Source organism: Chenopodium quinoa, unplaced genomic scaffold (genome assembly GCF_001683475.1).
Source record: "Chenopodium quinoa cultivar QQ74 unplaced genomic scaffold, ASM168347v1, whole genome shotgun sequence".
Lineage (NCBI taxonomy): Eukaryota > Viridiplantae > Streptophyta > Magnoliopsida > Caryophyllales > Amaranthaceae > Chenopodium > Chenopodium quinoa.
Window position 1 is genome coordinate 7,183,330 of NW_018743292.1, and position 24,167 is coordinate 7,207,496.

The window sequence follows — 24,167 nt, forward strand, 5'->3', positions numbered from 1 at the left end:
AATGCTACCAAAGTACGGATACTTTGGGCATGTTGTCTCAAATAATTTTTTAATGTTTTTGGTGAACTTTTATGATGTGGAAGTGTGACATAATAATAATATAATAATAATGGGACATAAAATGATAAAATTGAGGGTCTCAAGTAAAAATTAGCCAATTTAAATTCAAATACTAAGGATTATAAATGCTAATGCAATACATAACAGTATAGTACTATAGTTTATATTTTAATCTCAAAAGCTAACTAATTTAATTATAAGATTTTTTTTTTTTTTTGTTTTTCTTTTTGGTGAGAGTACCAAAATGTCTATGATGTAAACGAGATTCGATATTAGGTCTTTGGTATCAATCTAAAACTTTCACCAATCAAAATAGTTGACATCCACATTAAAACTGTTTTTGTATCAACTATATACGAGTAATTTAAACTAAGTTTACCATAATTACACTTATTAGTTTTAATTTATATCTTGTTCAAATATGTAGACCCTAACTCCAAGGATTCAAAGTCGTCATGGATACACGAAGTAATCATGGGTTAGCCAGTAGCCACTTAGCCTAAAGGCTAGTTTCTACCTAAAACCCTAACCCTCACCAAATTCAATCTTATTACTCGTAATTTATTATAACACCCCCTTCAACTTTCACAAGAATGGCAAACAATAAACTTGCAGTTGGAAGAAAAATAATTGCAAAAGCTTCAACTTCCATTAATGGCGGAAATATATTCCTTCGTCTTCCTACTTCTCTTTCTTTCTGCTACCCTTTGTTCAGTTCTCTCTCCTCCCCAAATAAAGAACAAAACCCCAAATTATTCCTCAATTCAGTGATACAACAATGCAGACATGGTTTTCACAAGCTCGACGAAGTTGTATCTCTCTTCCATCAAATGACTCGTATGAATCCTCTTCCTTCTGCTGCTGCTTTTAATTTCATTTTATGTTCTATGATTAAGGTTCAACCTAAAGAACCCATTAATTATTTAACTGTAATTTCTCTCTCTGCACATTTACAATTTTTGGGTGTTTCTTGTGATCTTTATTCTTTGAACGTCCTCATTAATTGTTACTCCTGTTTGGGTCGTGTCGATTTCGGGTTTTCGATTTTGGGGAAAATTATTAAGCTTGGGTATGATCCTTGTATTGTGACCTTTACTACCCTTATTAATGGCCTTATTCATGCTAATTTGTTGGAGGAAGCTGTTGGATTGTTGGATAAAATTGTCAATTTAGGGTTTCAACCCACTATTGTTACCTGTGGTGCTTTGATCAAAGGTCTTTGTAGAATAGGGAACTATGCGAATTCGCTTGGATTGCTGGCAATGATGAATTCTGGGTTTAGCTCTTGTAATCCTAATGTTGTCATATATAGCACCATTATTGATAGTCTTTGTAAAGACAAGCTTTTACCTCAGGCCGTCAACCTTTTTTACGACATGAAAAGCAAGGGTGTTCAGCCTGATGTCTCTGCTTATAGTAGTTTAATTCGAGGGATGTGCACTTTGGGGCAATGGATGGATGTAAAGATAATGTTGAATGAGATGTTGGAGAATAAGATGGCTCCCAATGTCTCGACCTATAGCATGTTGATTGACATGTGTTTCAAACAAGGGAAGGTTAAGGAGGCAGAAGCTGTAGTGGGACTGATGAATAAGCGGGGTGATGCTCTAAATGTAATTACTTACACTTCTCTGGTGGATGGATATTGTTCACGTGGTCAAATGGATGAAGCCTCGAATATAATGGATTTAATGGTGAAAAATGGTTTTGTGCCTAATATTCTGACTTTTACCAGCTTGCTAAATGGATATTGCAAGGTTAAGAAGGTTGACAAAGTCCTAGACTTGGTCCAGGATATTCTGCTTAGAGGTTTAAAACCTGATGTTGTCACATATAGCACTCTTATAGATGCCTTATGCAAGGAGAATAGACTCCAATCTGCAAGAAAGCTTCTCAAGGAAATGGAGGCTCAAGGCGTAAAACCAAATGTATATACTTATAATTCATTGCTTGATCATCTCTGTAAAAACTCACAGGTTAATGAGGCATTGGAAATGGTGAGACAAATGGGTGAAATCAGAGTGGTCCCTGACATTTTCACATACAGTATACTAATTGAAGGCCTTTGTGCAGTTGGGCGATTTGAAGAAGGAAGAAATATCTTCTCTTCTCTCCTAGCTAAGGGTTTAAAACCTGACAAATATACATACGATGCAATGATTAAGGGGCTCTGTAAAAATGGTTTACCGAACGATGCTATTGAAGAATTAAAGAAAATGGAGGACAATGGCTGCTCTCCAGATTATTTTACTTATAATGCAATTATAAGTGGTTTTCTTTCAGCCAATGATTTCAAAAAGGCTTTAGAGTTTGTCATAATTAAAACTAGCAAAGGGTTCCCACTTGATGGTCACACTACTTCACTGTTAAGTGGCTCATTTGCAGATCACAATGTTAGCGATGCAGACAAAGCTTTGTTTCAAAAGTTTTTAAAGAACCAGAAGCACAAGTAAACAGCTTAATGGTGTCAATGTTCTGATAAGATCTCTATTCCATAAGCTCTCTGGTCAAAGCATCTGTTGGCTGTTGCATGGTAAAATTTCCTACGTTCAACTTGCGCATTCTGGTAATGTCATTTTGATAATTAATTTCTTTCGATGTGGCTGTGTATGAGCATGAGAAACAGTTAGGTGGAGAAAGTGTAATGGACTGAATAATCTAATTTATATATTTATATAAATAAGCAGAAATTTAAGGATGAAAGCTTGAAATTATATTAAACTTGCTAATGATTTCTTACAAAAGGTAGTAGGTTTCGCCTACAAATCTCATATTAGTGAATTGAGGTCATAACTCTCTAATTAGTGACTTGAGGTCACAAGTCTCGAAAGGATTTACTCCAAATTTCTGCCTACCATTTTTTTCCCCTCCCTCTCTATTTATACTAAGGACGATTAACCTAGTAATATTACTAGAATACCCATACTGCCCCTCCTTAGGTTAGTCTATTACAGAAAGCTGACATACATATTGCCAACATTGTCCGGAATATGGCAGAAATAGTGCCAACTTTACTAGTATGAATATCAATAGACTTCCACACGACCACACGTATGTATTAATTTCTCAATATTAATAAGTATTCAATCTTAATATTTCACAAGAAACTCTTGACCACTCTCTCTATGGGATTGTTTAGTTCAATCTTCTGTTTCCACTGCCCAGCTCACATATCTCAGTAAATTATTCAGTTGCTACCATTGCCAATTGTTAATGCCTCTTGGTACACACGGATTATCAAGTTTGCTTCTCCCTTGTTGGTAAAAAGCCTTAAATAGGTTATTAGCTTGACATGTCATGGTTATCTCCTTGGTCAATGGTCTTATTCTTGTTAATTTGTTGTTGGATAAGATTGTCATGTTTAGGATTCAACCTGACTTGGTTGTCTGTGATGCTATGTACAAGGTCTTTGCAGAACAACAACAATGCTGGTGCTCTCCACTTTTAAAGGAGATGGAGTCTCATGGCCCTGTAAATCTAGTGCTAATGATGTTTTACATTATGTCGTCATTGATGATCTATATAAGGACCAATTATGTTTTCAATTCTCAAACCCCTACCTTTTATCAGAGTTAAAGGCAAGCACATTTCGCCCAATATTATCTGACTCATCACTCTCAGTTCAAGGTATGTGCTGTTTGGAGCAGTGGAAAACAACCGGGATATTTTGGACAGAAACATAACAGCAGCACCTTATTCTCACACTATGCTGCTTCATCTCTCACTTGCTGCTCAAATGTTAGCAAGGAAGATGAGAGGCTTGGCTTTGAGAGGTTTCGGAGGACAGTTGCACAAGTTAGCACCTTATATGTTTAACGTCAATGCTCTGAAATTTCTGCAGTGTTTCTCATCTAATTCTCAAATAATTTGAGATGTGGTAATCTCGCCTTCCTTAAACTCTTATCTAGAATTCTGGTTAAATTGGATATACTTCCCCATTTTCCCCATTTCATGAGATATGCATGTCTAGTTGGAAGGCTTTGCACCTTTATTTTCAGAAATAAACACTCATCCAGTCAAAACACAGTGAACTGGAAAAAGTCATCTATTTCATTCTGGTAAATTCTTAATTTTTCTTATTCTTTTTCTTTAGGTGGCTAAATTATACGAAGTATGTTATAGCAAAGAGCTTGAAAAAATTATGAAGTTACACAAGACTTGCTCTGCCCCAATGATTTCAGATGGAGTGGAAAGTTCAGATTGGGATCATATATTTTCTTTTTGAACCCAGACAGCTTCAAGTAGCAGCAGATGGCCTCCATAAACTAGACAACTTCCCGAGGAAGCAGATGTCTTCTCTATTCTTCCGCCTAAAGGATGAGAAAAGATGCACTTCCCTATTCATGATTATGGAAGGATGCAGATAACTACTCCAGATTAATTCATCTCCAACACTACAGAGTAGTATTATTAAAGAATTTATAAGTGGATATTAGGAAGGTTTTGGTGTTTCGCAGTCATAACAATTACAACTGGAACTAAAAAAATTCATATCCTTGTGCTATTCAATATCAATATGTATTGATCACACAAAATTAAGCTATTTATGTTCAATTCCATTTCTCTTGCTTTGTGGAAAACCTTTTTGTTCATCTTTGCTGAAGAGAATTTTTTTTGGTTTGGTTTTCTCATAGAAATTATAAAAAAATTTAGGTCAAACAATAGTTTCTCTGTTCCTAGGCTTATCTCATATTCTGTACAATGTTCTCCCTGTTTCCATGTCCAGTATTATGAATAAGATGCTTCTGCCTTTCTTCCACAGTCGAAAGGAAATAAGAAAAACAGAGCTTCTTGTGTTGTAACTTGTAAGCCTGCAACTTATCATTTGTATTCTCAACTCTTACCAATTGTCATTAAATTTTAGTCTACTCATACATGGAAAAAGAACACCAACTGATCATTTGAGGATAAAAAGGTTATAATTAAAGCAATATTATTAATCTATATACATTCCAACATTAAACTGAATTACTAACGAAGGCCTAGCTAAATCTAATCAACCTCCATTCAGCCGAATCTACCTTAAGTTAAACTTAGACCTGATCAAGTATGGCCCGACCCGTTGGCCCGGCCCGACCCGATTTTGGGCGGGCTTTGGACAGAAATTTTCAGCCCGAAATCGGGCTGGGCTCGGCCTGAAAAGCCCGCACGGCCCGACCACTTTGGGCGGGTTTGGGCACAAAAAATTCGGCCCGAAGTTTGACCCGGCACCGGCCCGAGAAATGGGCAAATTTTTTTAGCTTCGGCCCGGCCCACCCAATGATCACCTCTAGTTAAATTGCATTCCTGTCAAACAAGTCGCCATCTACCATTAAATCTCAAAAAACTCTTTGATCTTGCGATTCTTCCCTTCCTGGTTTCTATTGACTTCAAGAAATTCCTGAAAGTAGTAATTCTAATAGAGTTGAGGATGCTGATTGTCGATCAAATTCTCCATTGGACCAATTAAAGCGTCTTTGTCTGGGCCATAAAACATTGCCAGTGACACTCTACTATGGTGTTCATTAGTCACTACTCTATGCAGCACGCTTTTATATTTACCATTGCTTAAAACCTACATCCAAAGATAGAAAGACAAAATGAAAGTGAGAAATGAAGGTAGATGTCAGAGTATTGCTTTCATGCAACATTGTTTGAAATAGTCCAGGTTAAAGGAACATAAGTTGTATAAGGAAATGCATCGAAAATTAACAAACCTGCAATTGGTCGCCTATATTGACTATTAACGCATTTGGAACAGGATCGACCACAATCCATTTGTTGTCCTTCATGATCTGTAGACCCTCCATATTTGAAGTTGGTAGCACAACTGTCAGTGCATCTCTATCAGTGTGAACATCCCATCCGAGTGTAAGATCCGGGTTTGAACAAGGTGGGTAGTAATTCGCTTGAGCCCTAAACAAGGGATTTTTCCCTAACCTATCTTGTAAAACATCTCCCTCCAGTCCCAAACCTTGTGAGATCAAATTCAGAAGCAAACTCATGACAAATCCGATTTCTTTAGCATATGCAGTCACTACCCTCCTACAATAACAAAATCAATTGTGCATAAGAATAGAAGTAGTACAAATACATAACATAATCCCAATAAACTAAAAACTGAACAACCAATTACAAGCCAAGAAAAAAGCAATGAACTATAATCAGAATGTTCAGAATATCAACCTAATCCATATCTCCATTCAAAAACTAACCAACCGCAATGCTCAAGATGCATACCTGTAGTTGGGAGGATCTGATGGCAAAAGTTCAGCAAAACTGTCATCAGCCGGGTGCCAAGAGTGTTTAAAAACCTCACTCCACATGCTAAATTTCTTAGCCTTTTGGTCGCCCTTATCCTCAGCTTTTCGGAAATGATTACAAAACCTTACATCTTTAGTAGGATCATCTGAGACAAGACGAGCCTTAACTTGAGGAGGAAGATGAAATAAGTCAGTAACAGCAGACAACATGCTTTCACAAAGCTCTTCTGTTACACCGTGATTTATGATCAGAAAAAGTCCGTACTCCTCAGATGCTTTTGCTATCTCTTTGATAAGACCATCAATATCTCCCCTTCCCATATCTATTATTGGAACACTGTCACCTGACTTGGACACTTCAGCTAAATTTGGCCTTCTTTCCACAGGAAGGATGAAATTGGGAGTAAGAGACACTGCAGTTGATGAGGTAGAAGAATCATTGTCATCTGAGTTTGCCCACTTGAATACATTCCCAGACATTGCAGATACTTAGGCAGTATAACCTTTAGGGAATGCAATGTCACGTGTTATAGGTAATGATCGCCTCCCCTTACATTCAAGCTAATACAATTGTTGCAAGCCGGAGAAAAAAGAGAACTTATCACTATCTGAAGATCCGATTACAAAAGTGTGATTATTCAGATATTTTTTAAAAATGAACAAGACGATACACAAAATTTCAATTCAAAAGAAAAGGAATGGCCATTTCATTTTAGATGAATTCAATATAGATTAATTTCATGTATCATGTATATATGTACTTATAACACGCAACTAAGACACCAATATACAATTAGATTTTAGATGTTCAGGTGTTGCTGAGTAGTTTTCTGGTCACAGTCAAGGCATATTTACAGAGAAAGAAATCGTGCAGCAGACTGTGTTGCATCCTTAAGACATTTTATTCTCTAACTTGTGTTAACTACTGGCTTTACCCTTTTTCCCTTCAAGATTGTCCCATTTAGAGGAGTCAGGTGTCCGGGTCAGGTTCGGTGAGGTCGAGTCTAGTCTAATTTCAAACTTCGGTGACCACCCCGTGGGGCTGCTGCAACTAACCCCCAATCTCGAACATCTTATCTCCGCCGTTTCATACTCCCCAACAATCATCGACGCTTTCTGAATACAACCCACAACACCCATCCGCCTATAATTAAAAACCCAGCTATTTTGTTCATTCCAAATCATCCCCAAAACAAATTCCACCTCTTTATATTTATCCCATAAACAAACCATCCAATCCATGACAACAATATACAATACCACAAAAATCATAAACATCCAAGCGTAAGGGAGAAGCATACCAATTTTTTGCCAAAGAAACAGCATATGAACAACAGATTCACACTGTTCGCCACACCTTGGACATCTATCATCCACCTCTACAATTTGAGAGGTAATTTTATATTGCTTCCAAACGAATTAAATTTACAGAAAAGCATTGATTGAATTACAGTATGAAACGATTTACAAACCTCAATTGACGATGGAAACCACAAAGAAAGAATTGTTTGACGGAGGAGATCGAGAGCCCTAGTGAGAAATACTGACTGAGTGAGGTGACTGAATACCAAACTAACTACTCTGTGTTATTAATGCAGCTTATAACAAGTTTAGGCTCATTTTTTTTAAAAAAAAATGATGCGGGGGCAATCCCTGTGGTTTCCTGAAACCCGGCAGTACGGGTTTTATAAAATACCGGTTCAAAACCAGTGCTAGGCACAATTTTACAATAATATTTTACTATTTGTTTATTAGTTTATATACAAAATGAATTATTAGAAATTTTAGAAGTAAAAAAGAAAAAAAAAATACATTAAAAAAAATACAATAAACATTGTGATATGCCATAAGATTAATCTCAATGTCTAAATTACATTACAATTAATGTGAGATGAAAGGATTAATAATATTTTAGTATATCGTTTCAAAAAAAAAAAAAAAATATAATAATAATAATAATACTTTTGTTATATAATATATGTATTTAGTGGATGCCCATTATACCCTTATGATTATTCAAGAATATTTTAGATATACTAGGTTTAATTGTATCACATGTATATATATATGTACTCCTACATCATTCAGAAATAGAAGATAGATCTATTATCTTCTCTTTAATTTCATAACACGTTATTAGCACCAAAGCTGAAAGGTAGTTTTAAATATTGATCTTTTGGTTTGCACTGAGGTAAGCTAATATAAGTTGATAAATTGTTTGTTAGTCACCAAAAGTTTTCAATACAAATTTTTCTTCTTATTGGTCGAAATAAGTATATTTCTTACGTGGCGTTCCGAATGCTCTTCAAAAAAACCTAATTTATTTATATATATTAGATTAGATTTATCTTTATTTGTTTTGTCGAGGAATTGCTTGATACTAGTCAGATGCATGTCTGTACAATTGTATTTTAAACTATAAAATCAATGATTAGTTGCAAGCTAATACTCTATAATTGCATACTCCTTTTCTATTTTGGACTTGAAGTTCCAAATTTTGTTCTTTTAATATATACTTTAAAATATCTCATGAACATGCATTAAAATTGACATTAACTTAGTAACCTTATAAGAGGGTACTATTATGAAACATACTAACACGATGGTATAAGTATTGTTTGATGTGTGATTGAATTTGATTATATACTTATATACATGAAGTTGAATTATAGGAATGATGAATAAATTGAACGTGAAGTATTCATACGTAACGACTTGAATTTCCTTAAATTAATGAATTAAAGGGTCAAATATACCGTATACGTGACCTGAATATGTCCACCAGTCACAGGACTAAAGTGATTTTATAAACACAATGTCAAGAGAAAAATATACAAAATATTTTGATTAGTTCTAATATTGTCTATTGGTTGCACATTTAAGATATTGAACTCGATCTATATATATATATATATATATATATAAATGTTGATAAATTGAATTTACTCATTCCCAAAAGTGAATGATAATTCTTATGATTAAAAGGTATATGTTTGCATGATGATTATCATTCATGTAAAGTTCATAATAATTACAAACATGAGTACGTTAAAAGTTAATTTATTGAATTGATGCTGATTTGACTATAAATTTAAATTAATTAATTAGCCAATTTTAGTTATTTTAATTAAACTTGCTTATTTAATAGTAAAAACCCATTAAAAATGAGTTATAATAATCAAGGAAACCCAAAACCAATGTACATCTAACCCTAACCTTCGGGGTGTCTTACTCTATAAATAGAGGATCTCTACTTCATTTGGAGAGGAGAAAATCAAGAGCAAACAAGGAGAATCAAAATATCGAGAAGGACTCTCAAATATTCTAAACCTCCTCAGAGAAAACCTCTCATCAAATACTTTAAACCTTAGAAGAACAATAAGCATTCGACGTGTCGTTCTACTCTAGAAGATCACACGTGGAAGAGATCAAGTCTCGACGGTCCTCAACATGAAGGAAAGAAGGACTTCAAATCATCAAAAACGTCACCAGTTCAACCTCTACATCAAATAGTCGTTGATCGAGATCAAGCCTCGTCGACCCTCAATCAAGAATTCAAATCAAAGGTCTACATCAACAAGGCAAAGGTCTACATCAACAATAAGTCAAAACTGTGCATCAACTGTCTTTAATCGTGATCAAGCCTTGACGGCCCCGATCAAAATCAAATTAACACGTGAAACAAGTCAAAGCTAAAGTGACTTTTTGTTGTATTTATTTTGAATCTATATTTTGCTAATATAAAATTTGTGTTTACACATCGCAAATGTAAAAAAAACTCATAGAAGTAAAGAAAGTTACGGAAGCATCTATCACACATGAACATCACAAAAACAGTAAAATACCCGAAAAGTATAACATGAATTTCATAACAATAGCTCCAAAAAAAGTGTACTTGTTTAATAGAAAAAGCCAGCCGCCGTTGACCACAACACCAACAGTGGCAATTACCAGTACCTGTTACTTCCCGCTTTTATCTACCGTCTATCTCTATATCTGCTCAACCTCCTTTCACATTCTCCTCCATTTTCTCTCTCCTCTCTTTTCTCTGCGTTATGGCTCTCCCTGCTGGTAATTTTCTCTCTCTACTCAATTTCAAATTTTACCTTTCATTATTCTCGATCATTGCCTGTAATCACCCACAATTATTCATAGGGTTTGAAGATCCGAAATTCAGTTGTTATTTTTGTCAATTGATGATTTTTAGGTTTTTCCGATTTTTTTTTTGTATTTGTTTAATTAATTCGAATATTTTCTTGGAATTTGGCGTGTATATGAAGCTTTTGCATGATAATTTTGACTTGCTCACTTTTTGGATTTTTTTTTTTTTTTTTAGAAAATTTTGGATTTTTTTTGTTTAGTTTTTGGATATTTTGTTAATACTGTAAAAGAAATTTCTTTTTTTTTTTTTTAATTATAAAAAAAAATCAGTTTACTTTCCCAATCGGCATATCAGGTAGTCTTAGTATTTGCTCTTTTATTCTGACCGATTACGACTTCTATCATGTATTTGGGTATGCCTGGTTAAGTGAGCCAATAGTGTTGTAAATAATTGTGATGGACTGATTATATTGTGTTTTGTTATAGTTTGTTAGATGAACTAATTTAAAGCTGAATGAAAGAGTATAAGTCTAAATTGGGCTTGGAGATGAGGATGGATATGATTATATGAACTCAAATTTGATTTGTCCTATGGAGTGGGGATATGAAAATACGTGTAATGATAGTATAATACAAGTAGTAATGGAGTGCACAATGATGGAAAGTGATGACTCCGGAGAGTGGTTTTGATGGGTATTTATGAATTATGATGCAAACTTTTGGTGTCATTGGAAGATAATAAAGCTGTAGTGCCTTCAAGAAAGATGGTAGTGATGTCACTTATGTGCTATAATACCAAGTGAAGTATTACAGAAACAAACGAGAAAGAATAGTTAGTGTATGTAATTGAAGCATGAGAAAGAGTGATATTGTGATCTCTTATTGTAATATAAGGGGAAGAACATTTATTTGGTGATACTGGTGGAATATGGATAAGATTCAAATATAATTGGAACGTGCTTTCTCAGAGTATTACCGGGACTCAACCTAATTGAACTAGTTAAGAGAGAACAATCAAATGTTAATCTATGCAGGCGAGTAATCCCCTGCCCTCGTGTCTGATCAGACATTATCAGAACTTGGTTTCTTTGGAGCTCCTTAGCATTATCTGAAGCACACCACTTCATGTTGTTTGCAAATAAAGATATGACATTGCAGAATGACCTTGCTTGCCAGTAGCCTTGATTATAGATTAAAACCATTCACTTCCTCCCTAGAGTCATAATCAATTCTTGTACCTCTGGAAAAGATACATTATGCATTTCGACTTTTGAGATTGTTTCTCTTGGAATAACTTATTTCTGTTAACTGCTGAGTTTTCTTCCTACTCTGCATATCTATCTGGCATACATGTTTCCTAACCACAAGTTAAAAACAGATACTAGATTTCTCTGTTTGCTGGAATCTAGAATGAGAAAAGCTTTTTTTTTTTTTTTTTTTTTGGTGATTTATATTCTGTCATATTGTAATTCTTAATAGAAATGAAGCTTTACCTGAGTTCTTGAAACTTTTGTTTTCCTGCCTTTTTGCATTATTATATTCCTAACATTGCACTATTATTTCTAACAGATGTTGGAGAAGCTATCTTGGATAAAGATGGGGGACAAACTGTGATGCCAACACTATTCAAACTAAATCGTTGGCAATGGTGGATTTTGGTGGGAGTCAATATTTTCTTTCTTGTAGCAGGACAAACTGCTGCTGTACTTTTAGGAAGATTTTATTATGACAAGGGTGGATCTAGCACGTTAATGGCCACCCTTGTTCAAACTGCTGGGTTCCCTATCTTATTTATCCCGCTTCTATTAATTCCAGCTTCCCCCAGCTCTCCAACCCCATCTGATTCAGTTTCGGGAAAGTATATATGCTTAATATATGTTTCCCTAGGAATAGTTCTTGCGGGTGACAATTTGCTGTATTCGTATGGACTCTTATATCTCTCTGCCTCCACATATTCTCTCATTTGTTCTACCCAATTAGCTTTCAATGCTATCTTTGCTTACTTCATAAATTCCCAGAAATTTACCCCGTTGATTCTAAATGCTGTAGTCATTCTTTCATACTCTGCGGCTCTGCTAGGGGTCAACGAGAGTTCTGATGCACCAGAAGGGGTGAGCAAGGTACAATATTCCATCGGATTTATATGCACCATTGGAGCTTCAGCTATCTACTCGCTCTTGCTTTCACTGATGCAGCTTGCCTTTCAAAAGGCACTGAAAAAAGTTTCATTTTCTGTTGTTTTAGAGATGCAAATCTATCCGTCAATAGTTGCAACTATAATTTCGGTTGCTGCCTTATTTATAAGTGGGCAGTGGCGGACATTAGAAGGAGAAATGCATGGTTTCCACACCGGGAAAGCTTCTTATGTGTTGACTCTGGTCTGGACCGCTGTATGTTGGCAGGTGTGCTCAGTTGGTGTGGTAGGCTTGATTTTTTTGGTTTCTTCATTGTTTTCGAATGTTATAAGTACTGTGGCATTGGTTGTCGGTCCTATTGCTTCTGTCATCGCCTTCCATGACAAGATGAATGGTGTCAAGATAATTGTTATGCTTCAAGCACTTTGGGGATTTGCTTCTTATCTCTATCAAAATTACATTGATGATTCTAGATCAACCGAGCTACGGAAACAAATGGAAGCCAATGAGAGGAGGGTTACTGCTTGTTAATATGGTTCATTAAGTTACACAGAAATGATATAGCATTATTTTCTGTAGATGGCGAAATGGTCATCCTGTATTCATCAGTTATTTATTAGGTGTTATCTTAATCAGAAACTTTGCAAAGAATAATATGGGTTAGCATATTATTGCCATGAATTGTTCTCCATATAATTCTATAGTTATTCTTTCAACTGCTTGCAGAATGATTCTTCTAACAGGCAACAACTCTTGTATTACCTGGTAGTTTTTATTACTGAAGGCAGTTCAATAGTGAAATGGTTACTTCATCTTTTCTTTTTTGATTTATTAAAACACGCATCTTATAAACTAATTTACTATTGAAGTTCATAACCTTATATGTTGTGGGTGTCAACTAGCCTAGATTTATCTACTCGTACATCAATATTGACTTGTAGTCCTTACTACAATATTAAACTAAATTTTATGAAATGAGCGGGTATATGTAGAGATTTATTTACTTCCACTTATCTACACTTAATTTTAATTAGAATGATTAATTCTTTGCTGAAACTTATGTAGAATTGCAAGTTGTTTCAAAAAAATAAAAATAGAATTAATTGCTGATAGAAAAAGAGCTCCTCCTCAAATTTATTAAGTGAATTAGTGTAAACACAAATAAGTAAAATAATTTTTTATTTGGCAAAATAAACTCTACTTATCAAAAGTTTAGGGCTCGTATGGCGTTGATGTGGTTTTCTATTTTTTGGTTTTTTGTTTTTCAAAATCATATGATATATATCATATAATGAATAAAAAATTAGTCAAACTTATTATAATCATGATAATTTTGAAAACTGACAACAAAAAAGTGAAAACACCTTTTTCTTATTTCCTGTTTTTTGTTTTTTTTTTTAAAAAAAAATGAAAACTGAAAACCAAAAATAATGTCAAACAAGCCCTTACTTCGTATAAGCTAATAATGTACTAGGCTACGTTATTTTTAGTCTTTCCCCGTGATAAGGAGAATATTAGCGGACAATCCAGGAAGAAAAGTTCATCATAGAAAACGTCAGTATGTAAACTGATTCATATTTTCATAAGAATTAGCAACAAATCACCAACTCAAAATCCGATTCAATCTTTTAAACGACCAATGAATTACTAATGATTTAAAATTGATCATACTAAGTTATACTTCATAATTGCTAAATTCAACCTATTTTTAATATAGCAAAATGCTTATATAATTTGATAAACACTTGATTCAATTCATAGCCAAATCGGTGAAAAATCAATTTCAAAATAATATTCGAGGGAAAATATTTGTAAAATCAGTGTACGTAAGAAATTTAACATCGTTTTAGCATGGTTTAGGAAAAGTCTGTGTACTTAAATTACTCCACTTATTAATACTCCGTAACACCAGATTGTCAAGGAGCTCACTTCAAATTCATAGCAGCTCACTCTCAAATAATTCCCTCCAAATCACATACTCTTCTACTGTGTGCTGTATGTTGCATTTTCCAGAATCATCTTGTTTCTATCAATGCTTTTTGATCTTGTTCAATTTCATATATGCTTAGTTTTCTGTAAAATTCGAAGCTAATGCTAATACCCCTTCAATGAATTCTCATTACCCAGTTCTCAATTCCTCCTTCAACCCCTTAAACCCTAACCCTAATTTCTCAAGTCCCCAATTCAATTCATGGCCACCTCTACCTCAATCTCAATCTCATTCTCTTTCTCAAACCCTTGTTTCTGATTTACCCAATTCTCTCTCTTCCCTCAAAACCCTACTACAGTCATCAAATTCTACTCTTCAATCTCTCTCTTCTCTCATCCCCTCATTTTCTGTCTCCTCCAATTCCCTAATTCAATGCCCTTCAAACCCTAATCACTGGGTTCCCCCAAATTCCCTATTTCAGCACTCCCTTCATTGCCCTTCTTCGCTTGATTTGGGTATTTTTCTTGATTCCCTCCAATACCCTAAAACCCTGAATTCTGAACAGCATTCGATTCACCAGAACAAGTTTGTTCAGCCCCTTAATGACCCCACATCAGACCTCTGCTTATCCCTTGATGACTACGTCGATTTCGGTTCCAATTTCTTTTATCAGGGTTGTTCTGGTGTTGTTAGTTCATTAGATGATGATGCCACTAGGAGGATTTTCACCCTTCCCGGGGTTTTATCTGTAGAGTGCTCGAATTTTGCTGGTATTAGTGATATGGAGAATGATCACTTTTTGGGAAGTAGTATTAAGGTACTTCCATCCGAAATGTGGGTTATTGGGCGTGAGATTGAGCAGTGGAGTGATTTTCCCAATGAGTACTCATATAGTGTTGTTAGATCATTCTTGTGTATGGAATATGTGATGGAAAGCGAATTGTTGTTGTGGTTGATCGCGAATTCACCTCGTTTTGGTGTTGTAATTGATGTTGCTATGAGGGATCATATGTCTGTACTCTTTAGACTTTGCTTAAAGGCAATTAGGAGAGAGGCTGCACATTCTTATGGGGCTTTGAAGAGTGACGTAGGTGATAATGGTAAAAAGTTGGATGTGAAATCTTTGAGGTTTAAGTGTCCCGTTACAGTTGAAGTTCTGAGATGGTTGGCATCGCAGTTATCCATCTTGTATGGCGAAACAAATGCCAAGTCGTATGTTATTGCGATGCTTCGACATTTGTTGCTTAATCCTGCATCTCAGGCCTCACTGTTTCCTTTAGACAGGAAAATGGAGCACGGCCCTGCAATTGAGCAAGAGAAAAATATTGTCATGGGTCAGTCCGCAGGAGAAGTTGGGAAGAATGAAGGTAATGACACAACAGATGAAAGAATGTTTAGCAGGTCTATTTTTGTGTACCAAATAGCAGCTGCTATAGCTGCATTGCGTGAAAGGGCATTGCTTGAAGAAAGAATCAGGGCACTCAGGAATCCTCTGCCCCTTGCTGCTTATCAATGGTTTGTTCATGTCATCTTATTTTGTGTGATGATAAATGTACTAAAAATTTTGACATTCTGGATGACTAATATCCTGTTGAACCATGTGATGATACATACTTATACAAGCTTCAATTTCTGCCTTGTGTATTCTTGCCTCTTCTTGGCCTGATTAATATAATTGGGTGATCTCATTCGGATACTATGTTTATTTTGTTTTGAGGTAGAGAATTGAAGATAACTTCTCTTAAAGAATATCCAACTGTGCACACTTTTCTGTTTGCAGGGTGGCTGAGCATCAGTTAATATAGTTGGGTGTCTCATCCCAGATAATATGTTTATTTTGTTTTGGGGTAGCAAAATGAAGATGACTTCCTTTTCTGTTTGCAGGGTGGCTGAGCATCAGTATATTACGAAGAAGGCTGATGAGGAACGCCAAAAACGTCCGGATTACAGACCACTGCTTGAACATGATAGTCTCCCTTTCCAGAGGCAACATGATCAGGTATGTGTTCATTGCTTAAAATGCAGATAATTTGATGTACAATTTACTTTTAGACCTTTCTTTCTAGGATTAGAAGGCCCACTTTCATTTTGTGATCATTTCAACGGAAAAGAACTTTAGGGCCGTGTAATTATATTAAGTTTAGAATAGAGAGATAAAGAATAGTTAAGAAGATTGTCAAGATGATTTGCAAAAGTTAAGAAATGACTTAAGTTAGTCCTCTGACTTGAGGTGGATCTTCCTGGGTACTAAAAATATATTGCTTCTTCTGTTTCTCTATGAGTTATTGCTTATGATTCTTGAGTGTTGGAAGAATTGGCAGCATGTGCCGTAGCCTTTTTCCCATTCTACTCCTATTAGAACATTTATACGGGCCATTTCTGCTCATATACAGGGCATGTACAATTGTACACTCATTTTTGCCAGGATAAAAAATGACAATGTTGCAATATTGATGTAGTCGATGGATCATTTAAAAGCATTTGGTCCCACTTATTGTATCTGTAACACTTTTGCCAATTGCCATTATGCCTCAAAATACAGATGGTGTTAACTGTTTCCTGATAATGAGAAAGGGGACAGGTTTACAACAGCTGGATGTGTTCCTATATAGACCTTTTTATCACCATGTTTCATTTTCCCCTGCTTTATGCAGATCAAGTTTGATGTTCATGCTAGTCACAAGCTTTCCGTTTGATGTCATATCTTGATGTCTTAATTATTAAATTTCCTGTCTAAGCTGTTATGTGAAGTTTTGACCAAGTTAATGAAGATAATTTCAATCTTGTCTGCTGATCAACCAGGACTCTACAAAGATGAAGACTAGAGAGGAGTTATTGGCTGAAGAGAGGGATTACAAACGTCGCAGAATGTCCTATCGTGGAAAGAAGCTAAAGCGATCAGCAAAAGAGGTAAGAAACACGCTGTCCGTAGATATGTTATTCTTCTCTTCTACTTTTCTTGGGTTACACTGATCCATTGAAGAGTTATTGCATGGATGGCCTTTCCTTAAAGAACCTATCAACCCATAATTAAGCTTCTGGGTTTCTTGTTCAAACATTTACCACAGGGGAGGGCAGTGATAAAGTGTTGAGAGAGGAGAGAGAAGCTAGGGAAAGGAAGATAATGAGGGGCAAGGGCCAACCGGCCAAGGGGTCATTAGATACTGTAGTTTGAGTATTCTTTGGGGGTAAATGGCAATTCACTTTTCTTACTTGAGTGTCTGGGCATCTAGGTTGCCAGTTGGCTCTCTGGTACAATTTTCGCTGTCTTTGTGATCATAAGTCTTGTCCCTCCCCTGAGATTATGGGTCCTTTTGCCGAAGATTGTTGTTGATTCAAGGATTTGAGTGTCAAGTATCCCTTTTATCAGTGTTGAACTTGAACATGCATCCATATTCATGCCACTCATGCCATGTTTCTTCTTGTGTCCCACTATTGAAAGGCCTTCATGTAACAATTATCTGCTTATGATGTTTCTTGTCAGCAGCAGTGAATGAGCAGATAAGTGAAGGATTGATTGATTGATTGTTTGGAATGATGTTTTGTGGGTTGGAGAAGGGGCCCCGGGGGGTGGGGGGGGGGGGGGTTACATCAACCTCCTGTATGAGTAACAGTATTACAATTTGTGAAACTTTCCAGTAACTGGGCTAAAAAGATTGTTTATTAGATGGGTGGGATGTCTGTCTGATCCTGTTAGTCTGTTAGAAGTAGCTTACAAAACCTGATGATATATGGCAAATTTTTTTTATGGTTTCTTTTTTTAACTCATTTTAAAGGTGATGCGGGATATCATTGAAGAATACATGGAAGCTATTAAGCACACAGGAGGTATTGGAGGCCTTGACAAGGAAGATGCAGAAAGAGCAAAATCAACATTTAATAACTTTCCTGCCCATGATTCTACAAATTTTGAGTTGGCTCACCACTTAACAAATGATCAACAGCATGGATATAGGAGATCACTTAATGATAACCATAAATTTAGGGACAAAAAACATATTGATGCTTCTCCTAGTAGAAAGGAGCGACAGAAGAAAGAAACTTACAATCACAGACATCTTGAGAATGAAGGAACAAACAGGGATAGAAGTTCTAGGGACTATTATTCCAGAAGCCCAAGTGTTGATAGAAGATCCAGCCGATCAAGAGAGCGCAAGAGTCACAGAAGGAACCAAGATGTTTTAGAAAGAGATGATGATGAACGTTCCAAAAGAAACTACTCTTTTCATAATATGTCGAGCTATGATGATCTGAAATCATCTACATCAAGCACTTTGAGAAGCTCTTCTGGTAGAAAGGATAAAAGGAAGTTAGAATCTCCAGAGAGACATAGATGGAAAAAATATGAGAATGATGAAAGGGATTTATCGAGAAAGGGTGAATTCAGTGATAGATATGATCCTTCTGAAGCTAGTGATATTTATGATGGTTAGTTCATTGACAGCCAGTCCTGAAGGCCAGAGTCGTAATCCAATCTCTGATGGCATTAGGGTTCGATAGTGAAGTAGTATTTCGTTTTTTACGAGGACTTTTTGACCCTTGATGACTGGTTTTTGCCATGTTCATGTTGCTTTGCAGGTATGTTAAATCAAGCATTCAGCATACTTTACTTGCTTTTGGTTCATCTTTTATTGCTAATGACTGGCTTATTGGTTGTGATTTTGACTTGGTTCATGATAACAATCTTCTGTAGGAAGTCATTCAGGCTTCAGCAGTTTTTTCTTTGTTCGTATCCTCCTTTGTATCCTTTAATAGTTTATGCTTCTACTTGGTTCTGCTTTTGAATGCTATGATTTACATATGCATTTGTTTTCTGGTAACCATTATCTTTGTCTTTCTATGTACTTTTTATCTCATTTTTTTACTCATTTCTTACACTTTGGCAATATCTTATCATACATTGCACTTAGGCACTTAAATGTGGTTGCCATTATGGTGAAGGTAGAGCATAATTTATTCTGATGTTGATTTTACATATTATGTCTAAAAATTTGATATTTTGCTTTGCCAAGACTATTACTCCCATCATTCAGCATAACTTCATGTTACTTTTGAACGCATGGCACCCCCTGCTTGATATTGGCCATATTGCTTAGTCTTTTTTAAGAAACTGTAAAGTAGTTGCCCAATAGAAACCGTGATATATTCTAGGCTTATTTGTTAGATAACAAAACTGTGGTCTAACCACATTGTTACTATCTATGTAGACAGAATTCCTAAATATGGTGACTTTAAACTTATCAATTCTTTTTTTGAGAAATTATGAACAGTATTCGGATTTTTGCCCAATCATAATAATAATAATAATATGGGTCTTTGGTCGAAATTTGTCGTGAAATAAAAATTCCATTACATTCCTTTGGAAATGTTGGACTTTGCCCTAAATATTGACTCTGCAACTTGATTGATATTTTTTGTTGTTTGATAACCACAATAACTGCTCATATTGTTTGACATGCATCACTGTAGAGTTGTAATAAACTCAGTTGTACTTCCATGCCTATAAATAGAATTCGGCAAGGAAAAATCTCCTTATCCCATGTCAATTCAAGCTTGTTAAGGCCTTAAAAAAGGTCAACTTTAGGTTGGATAATATTGACTTTTGAATCATGCCTATTTTCCTAATTACGTTCTTAATTAATTTGCAGTTTTCTGTCCAAACATCTCTTGATTTAATCATAAATGCTATCATGTTCTACCTGGATTTCGTGTCTATTTGGTAGATACTGCTCCATATAGCAACAGTTTGATTTTCTGTGTTCTTTCACTCCACCATTGCAATTATTTATTCAAGTTTGTTACTAGTTTGCGTGGCAAAACCCAAACCTTGGTACTATTAATTAGCTTTCGGGCCTCTATTTACCATTAGAATAAGAGTACTGCGGCTACTGCCATCACTTGATGAAGGGTAGATAACAACTGACTGCAAATATTGTTGTATTTAATATATATAAGCTGAGTTTATACTTTCAGTGAAGATGCTACTCTAACTGTGATTCTTCATTAGGTATAGATTGTCAGTAATGCTTCATTCTTGGAAAAAACCGAAGAAGGGTGTTTTTCAGGGATAACAGCATATTTTACTACACGAGCCCCAGCACCAAACCAGGCTGCTCATATAAGTTGTATCATCCTAGTAATAGATGCAAGGGGTCTCATTTGTTAGACTTGAGCATTTCTGTAACAAATTGTGGTCAAATGTTCTTTATAGGATCGAATGAAGGTTGCTTCTGACTATTTTATTTGAGAAATTCTGTTTGCCTTTTGTTTTCTGTAGATCCCAGATACAAATGAAGATGATAACTGGAGGTTATTTCGTTGTAGTACTGTCATATGAATAATGTTGCTGCTCATTGGAGTGTGAGGGTGAAAATTCGTAGCGTCAGTTGTGCCACAGGCCCCAATTTTACGTAGGAGAGGGTATTCTGTAGCAATTTTTCTTGTGAACTATAGATTTGCATCTTTAGTCAAGCAAGTTATTAGACATGTAGATTTGTTAAACCAATTGCTGATGAACTGAGTGAAGTAATACAGTGACAAAAGTAGGTTGGAACTTCTTTTTTCTTTATTGGCTAAATATATTTGGATTATTATTAGAACATTAACTTGTTGGGATTAATATATTAAAAGGCGCCGACAAAATTAAGATTGTTGTAAGGAGTTATTATTCTAAAACTCAATCTTACTAGTTGTGAAAGGTTATACTTATTTTTGTCATCCTGAAAACGATTTCAATACAAAATAAATAATTAAAACTAAAAACATATTAACATTACAACGAGTTTGTGGACAAGAATTGAGAAAGGTGAATTCGGCTACTTTCGTTTTGGAACGTTCGGATAATGTTCAAAATCAATTGCAACACTCAATTTTATACTCTCTTTTTATCTCTAACATACTAGTATACAACGTATATTTCATACTTGTCATCTTGACATGCTATATTACCTCATGATTCATTGCCTATTTTTATGTTGTAGCAGTCATTATATTATAGCAAACTAGATTAGTCTCGTGTGATATACGATTTTGACAAAAATAAATAAATAAATAAATAAATAAAATTTGTTATACTGTCACAATTGCAAAGTTATTAGACTAAATTTGAATATTAATTAATACTAAATTTTCAAATTATAAAGAAAAAATTTGAAAATTACACATGCTTATTTTTTCCGAAAATTGGAGTATTAATTAGAGTTTTAGTAGATAGCTGAGCAGAATTTTATCCAAAAAAAAATATATAAAATAAATTATGGCTTACATCACATATATTATAGGCGGGAAAGTTTTCTACCACAATTTGACATATGTAAGGGATAATGTCAATGGTTGTTATTTTAGTAATATTTGACATATGTAAGGGATTATGTCAGTGGTTGTTATTTTAGTAATATTTATTGATATTCTAATTTTATTTTTTCAAATAAGTTATAGTCAGAGAAAACTATCTTGTAATTGTTCATTAATTATACTAACATAATCTATCTTTTGAAGTCAAGCTAACCTCTCTCCTCTCTTCTAAAAAAACCCTAACCTCTCTCCTAAACCCTACCTTCCATTGTTAATTTTTGAGAGGCTTCCATCGGATCTTGTCGGTAAAAAGCCCCAATCTAAGTTTTATTGCCTTTAGTTTGTTTTTAGTTTATAATAATGGTTCCTCTGTTCGAGAGGAACTTGTCTCCCTCGAAAAAAGGGTTTTTCTCCTTCGGAAGACTAGGTTTTTTTGATCTCCTTCGAAAGACAATGCGGGGCTACGATTGATATTGGTTACTCTGATTTAGAATACAAAATGGTCACAAGAATTTTCTTCCTCCAAAAATTACGAAGCGATATATGCCGAATTGTTAAATCTATGTATTTGGATTCTTAATTAGTCTTTCTCCAGTTAATTCTTGTTTAATTTTGTTAAATCTATTTTCTTTGTCGTTAATCATTAAATGTAGATGTCGTATGGCTTTAATCAATGAAAATTAGTGTCCTTTGGGACTTCTTTCAAAAAAAAAAAAAAAAAAAAAAAAAAAAAAAAAAAAAAAAAAAAAAAAAAAAAAAACTATCTTCATTTGTTTTGTGTATCTATACTTTTTTTTAGAAATAGAAAATTTTAAAAAAAAATGCCTATACTTATTTCTTTGATGAAGGTTTGCTTTTAAAATTCAAATATATAAAGAACATCATTGTCATTCGAGTAGGTTATTTATTAGTTATAATTGTTAACCATCAATTAGTGCAATGCTTCTCTTTGCACTTGTCTTTATCGTTGTCGTTCTACCTCATTCAGCAAGGGAAAATACATCTCACTTAACACATGTTCACCTTGAATAATAATATGACTCATATTATGCATTCACTCACTCTATTTTAAGTGAACATATGTTGAATAATTAAATTAGTCCTATCATTTTGAGTAATGCTTACGACTTACGAGTATAATCTTTATATTAAAGTTACGATATAAAAAAAAATTACAACAAAAAATTGATATAAGTAATAGGATTATTCATCGTTTCAAACGAATATAAACCCGAAAAATCACAAAATCTAAATGGTTTGCGTATAATGTAGCGCAAGTCATACCCCTACCAATAGAAAGTACTGCAAGTCGTAATACTCTTATAAGTGAAGTGTGATAAGTAGATGTAGCTTTTGTTTTTCACGCATAAAAGACAACAAAAATGAAAATAAAATTCCAATTAAATCTGACTTATTATTGGATGAGTTCATCATCAAGTTGCAAAGTCACAAATTATTGTCTGACAAAAACAATCTAGATTCAGGGACCTGAATTTTTTGTCTACCAAAATGAGTGAATGACAAATTGACAATTGGCCAAAAGCTTTTAAGCCCTTAAGCTTTTGGATTAAATGAGATATAAGGACAATAAGTTTATGTTTAATTATCCTTTTAGTAATATACATGTACTTAATTGTAAATCACTAAATATATAATTATTGATTATTAGTTTACAATTTGTTGTTGCTAATTTATTAAAAATTATATGATTACTAATTAATATATTTATTATTATCATTATTCACTACTTATTAATTAGCTCTTTAATACTCCCTATTTGTTATTGGATATTTAATACTCAGTACTAGTTATTTAATTACTGATTACAATATTTATTACATTCCATCTTTGAAAGTTCTCCCTATTTGGACTAGGAATGTTTCACAGAAATGTCAAATTAGGAAAAAATTAGACTCTGATGAATTATTAATCACGAGTAATTATAAAGCCAATCAAATACAATTTTCGACTATTTGAAAAGTTTTAAAGTAAAAAATAATAACCAATGAAAAGCTAGCCAAAAGCTAAGCCAGATGACATTTATCACATACCCCTTATATTCCGATCCATTATATATATATATATATTTTAAACAACCCTAATCAATACGAACACCAAATACCTCACAAGTCCAAAACCAAAAACATGCATCACATTAGTTGTACCACTCAATGCTACTCATACAATAATATAATATAGGAAATGAGGATCGGATGTCTTATAAAGTTATAAGTACAGTTACTAAATAGTAGAGATTATTAACACATTGGTCCAATTAAGTTACATGATTGTTACATGTATGATAATATGGCTATATATTTATGTGTGTTAGTTGATAATGCAAATAGGGGCAAATAGCATACCACATGTCGCGTTGCCAAAGCTGCAGCCATATATATGATAATA

General features: G+C 34.4%; 4 protein-coding genes across 6 annotated transcripts; 3 read left to right on the forward strand and 1 right to left on the reverse strand.

Annotated features, from left to right (window-relative positions):
• The first annotated feature begins 75 nt into the window (after positions 1-75).
• LOC110736748 (putative pentatricopeptide repeat-containing protein At1g12700, mitochondrial) lies at positions 76-4,819 on the forward strand. 2 transcript variants are annotated; one of them, XM_021917045.1, is made up of 3 exons: positions 76-2,593; positions 3,466-3,937; positions 4,154-4,819. In XM_021917045.1, exon 1 carries the CDS (start codon positions 654-656, stop codon positions 2,511-2,513), a length of 1,860 nt encoding a protein of 619 aa, XP_021772737.1. In that variant the 5' UTR covers positions 76-653; the 3' UTR covers positions 2,514-2,593; positions 3,466-3,937; positions 4,154-4,819. The 2 variants fall into 2 exon arrangements, with proteins under 2 accessions (XP_021772737.1, XP_021772736.1); XM_021917044.1 differs by having other exon boundaries at positions 76-3,937.
• A 40-nt stretch (positions 4,820-4,859) lies between these two features.
• Positions 4,860-7,903, reverse strand: LOC110736751 (protein DMR6-LIKE OXYGENASE 1-like). Its single transcript, XM_021917047.1, has 5 exons — positions 7,775-7,903; positions 7,604-7,681; positions 6,280-6,910; positions 5,757-6,084; positions 4,860-5,614 (listed from the first exon to the last, which is right to left on the reverse strand). The coding sequence occupies exons 3-5, from the start codon at positions 6,780-6,782 to the stop codon at positions 5,456-5,458; spliced, it is 990 nt and encodes a 329-aa protein (XP_021772739.1). The 5' UTR covers positions 6,783-6,910; positions 7,604-7,681; positions 7,775-7,903; the 3' UTR covers positions 4,860-5,455.
• Positions 7,904-10,197: 2,294 nt separating this feature from the next.
• On the forward strand, positions 10,198-13,254 carry LOC110736749 (probable purine permease 11). The gene is made up of 2 exons (XM_021917046.1): positions 10,198-10,373; positions 11,973-13,254. The coding sequence occupies exons 1-2, from the start codon at positions 10,358-10,360 to the stop codon at positions 13,067-13,069; spliced, it is 1,113 nt and encodes a 370-aa protein (XP_021772738.1). The 5' UTR covers positions 10,198-10,357; the 3' UTR covers positions 13,070-13,254.
• Positions 13,255-14,410: 1,156 nt separating this feature from the next.
• Positions 14,411-21,025, forward strand: LOC110736753 (U11/U12 small nuclear ribonucleoprotein 48 kDa protein-like). 2 transcript variants are annotated; one of them, XM_021917048.1, is made up of 5 exons: positions 14,411-15,983; positions 16,353-16,467; positions 17,271-17,378; positions 18,245-19,046; positions 19,162-21,025. In XM_021917048.1, the coding sequence occupies exons 1-4, from the start codon at positions 14,647-14,649 to the stop codon at positions 18,899-18,901; spliced, it is 2,217 nt and encodes a 738-aa protein (XP_021772740.1). In that variant the 5' UTR covers positions 14,411-14,646; the 3' UTR covers positions 18,902-19,046; positions 19,162-21,025. The 2 variants fall into 2 exon arrangements, with proteins under 2 accessions (XP_021772740.1, XP_021772742.1); XM_021917050.1 differs by having other exon boundaries at positions 20,746-21,025.
• The last annotated feature ends 3,142 nt before the right edge of the window (positions 21,026-24,167 follow it).

Bases quoted from the DNA above. Each gene is read 5' to 3' on its own strand.
- LOC110736748 (XM_021917044.1), top strand. From the start codon at position 654: ATGGCAAACAATAAACTTGCAGTTGGAAGAAAAATAATTGCAAAAGCT.
- LOC110736751 (XM_021917047.1), bottom strand. From the start codon at position 6,782: ATGTCTGGGAATGTATTCAAGTGGGCAAACTCAGATGACAATGATTCT. The intron at 6,085-6,279 runs GTATGCATCTTG...TTGTTATTGTAG, and splicing joins TCAGATCCTCCCAACTACAG to GAGGGTAGTGACTGCATATG. The intron at 5,615-5,756 runs GTTTGTTAATTT...CTTTGGATGTAG, and splicing joins ATATAGGCGACCAATTGCAG to GTTTTAAGCAATGGTAAATA.
- LOC110736753 (XM_021917048.1), top strand. From the start codon at position 14,647: ATGAATTCTCATTACCCAGTTCTCAATTCCTCCTTCAACCCCTTAAAC. The intron at 15,984-16,352 runs GTTTGTTCATGT...TTCTGTTTGCAG, and splicing joins CCCCTTGCTGCTTATCAATG to GGTGGCTGAGCATCAGTATA. The intron at 16,468-17,270 runs GTATGTGTTCAT...CTGATCAACCAG, and splicing joins TCCAGAGGCAACATGATCAG to GACTCTACAAAGATGAAGAC.